Raw genomic sequence first — 1,803 nt, forward strand, 5'->3', positions numbered from 1 at the left:
GGGGGGGGGGGGGTAGGGAAGGGCGGTCCTGCCAAAGTCACGGCCCAAGCAGAGGCACGAAGAGGAGGACGTTGGACAGAGGAGAGCGGGGCCTGAATGTGGCTGGGCTGCTGGGGCTCTTGTTCCCAGGGAACCTATGCCACAGTCTTCAAAGGGCGCAGCAAACTGACAGAGAACCTCGTGGCCCTGAAGGAGATCCGGCTGGAACATGAAGAAGGCGCGCCCTGCACTGCCATCCGAGAGGGTACAGCATCCTAGGGTCCTGTAGCCTTGGGGCTCCTGGGAGGGGGGGTTCCTGGCCTGAGCCCTGGTGGCAGCCGGGGGGCCAAGAGTCATTGCTGGAATGGGGACTCCTGAGGCTGGTCCCAGGAGGGGAGGGTATGAGGGGCATATGGGGCCTAAGGGACCCAGGCAGGCCTGTCTCCCCATAGTGTCTTTACTGAGGAACCTGAAACATGCCAATATTGTGACCCTGCATGACCTCATCCACACGGAGCGCTCCCTCACTCTGGTGTTTGAGTACCTGGTGAGTTGGGGAAGGGGTGGGGTGGGGGAGAGGGTGGGGGTGGCCCAGGCCTTTTTCTGGAATCAGGTTCTCAGATGCTCCCATGCAGGAATGGCCCGAGGGCCCAGGCTTAGGGGCAGCTCAGAGCCAGGGACCTGTCCCACTCCTCGGCTTGGGCCCTGCCCAGGGAAGGGCGCCTGGCCAGGCGTCAGGTCTGGGCGAGGGCTGAGCCAGGCCCTGTGTTCCAGGACAGTGACCTGAAGCAGTATCTGGACCACTGTGGAAACCTCATGAGCATGCACAACGTCAAGGTAAGAGCCTCCTTGTCACGGACCTCCCCGCTCTAACGCTGAGCGTCAGGTTCCCTCTCTGTCAAACGGGAGCGTGAGTTACCTGCCAGGATGAAGAGAGGCTTCGGGGAAATTCAGAGGGACGAATGACCTCTTCTGTGTGCATACCTCCCCACACAGGCAGGCTTTCTGGCCCAGTGTGGCGCCTCTCAGCTCCCCGGCTGGGGTACTCTCTCCTCCCCCACCCTCCTGCCTCCTCTGTACACCTGGTGCCCTGCCCTCTGGATGGCATTCCCTGGGGTGGATGGGGCCCAGGATGTGGCTTCCACGCGGGCAGGAGAACCAGGTAGCTCTCTAAGTACCTCACCTCCACCCAGTCTTGTCCGCATCCCCGTCGCAGCCACGGGGAAGAGGTGCAGGATTCCTTCCTCCCCCCTCCCCTCCATGGGACATGCTCCCACCTTGCACTGCTTCCCTTCTTTTCCCTCCCCCAGATTTTCATGTTCCAGCTGCTCCGGGGCCTCGCCTACTGCCACCGCCGCAAGATCCTGCACCGGGACCTGAAACCCCAGAACCTGCTCATCAACGAGAGAGGGGAGCTGAAGCTGGCCGACTTCGGTGAGGGCCAGAGCCCACAGGGCTGGGGCGGGCTAGTGGAGGAATCTGACACAGTCTCCTCAGGATGTGGGCACTGTCGGGGGCGGGGGGCGGGGGCAGTTCAGTGACGGATCTGTCCCTAGGACTAGCCCGGGCCAAGTCAGTGCCCACGAAGACCTACTCCAATGAGGTGGTGACCCTGTGGTACAGGCCCCCCGACGTGCTGCTGGGGTCTACGGAGTACTCCACCCCCATCGATATGTGGTAAGCAAGTGCTGTGGGACTGGGTGGGGGGTTGGGGGCGTGGGGCAGGGGCTTCCGCCCCTGCGACTCGCTTTTGCTACCCCAAGGGGCTCTGAGAAAGACTGTCTAATCTCTTTTGAATAAAAGCCATGTGACATCCTGCTGGAC

General features: G+C 62.3%; 1 protein-coding gene across 2 annotated transcripts in view; it reads left to right on the forward strand.

Annotated features, from left to right (window-relative positions):
- Positions 1-1,803, forward strand: part of CDK18 (cyclin dependent kinase 18) — an 8,322-nt gene that overhangs the window by 2,763 nt on the left and 3,756 nt on the right. For both annotated transcript variants that reach the window (XM_007470685.1, XM_007470686.1), the window contains exons 5-9: positions 130-244; positions 432-526; positions 754-816; positions 1,290-1,413; positions 1,536-1,656. In XM_007470685.1, coding sequence (XP_007470747.1) covers positions 130-244; positions 432-526; positions 754-816; positions 1,290-1,413; positions 1,536-1,656 — 518 coding nt within the window. The remainder of the gene's footprint in view (positions 1-129; positions 245-431; positions 527-753; positions 817-1,289; positions 1,414-1,535; positions 1,657-1,803) is intronic.

This window comes from Lipotes vexillifer, unplaced genomic scaffold, assembly GCF_000442215.2.
Source record: "Lipotes vexillifer unplaced genomic scaffold, Lipotes_vexillifer_v1.1 scaffold1122, whole genome shotgun sequence".
NCBI classification, from domain to species: Eukaryota; Metazoa; Chordata; class Mammalia; order Artiodactyla; family Lipotidae; genus Lipotes; species Lipotes vexillifer.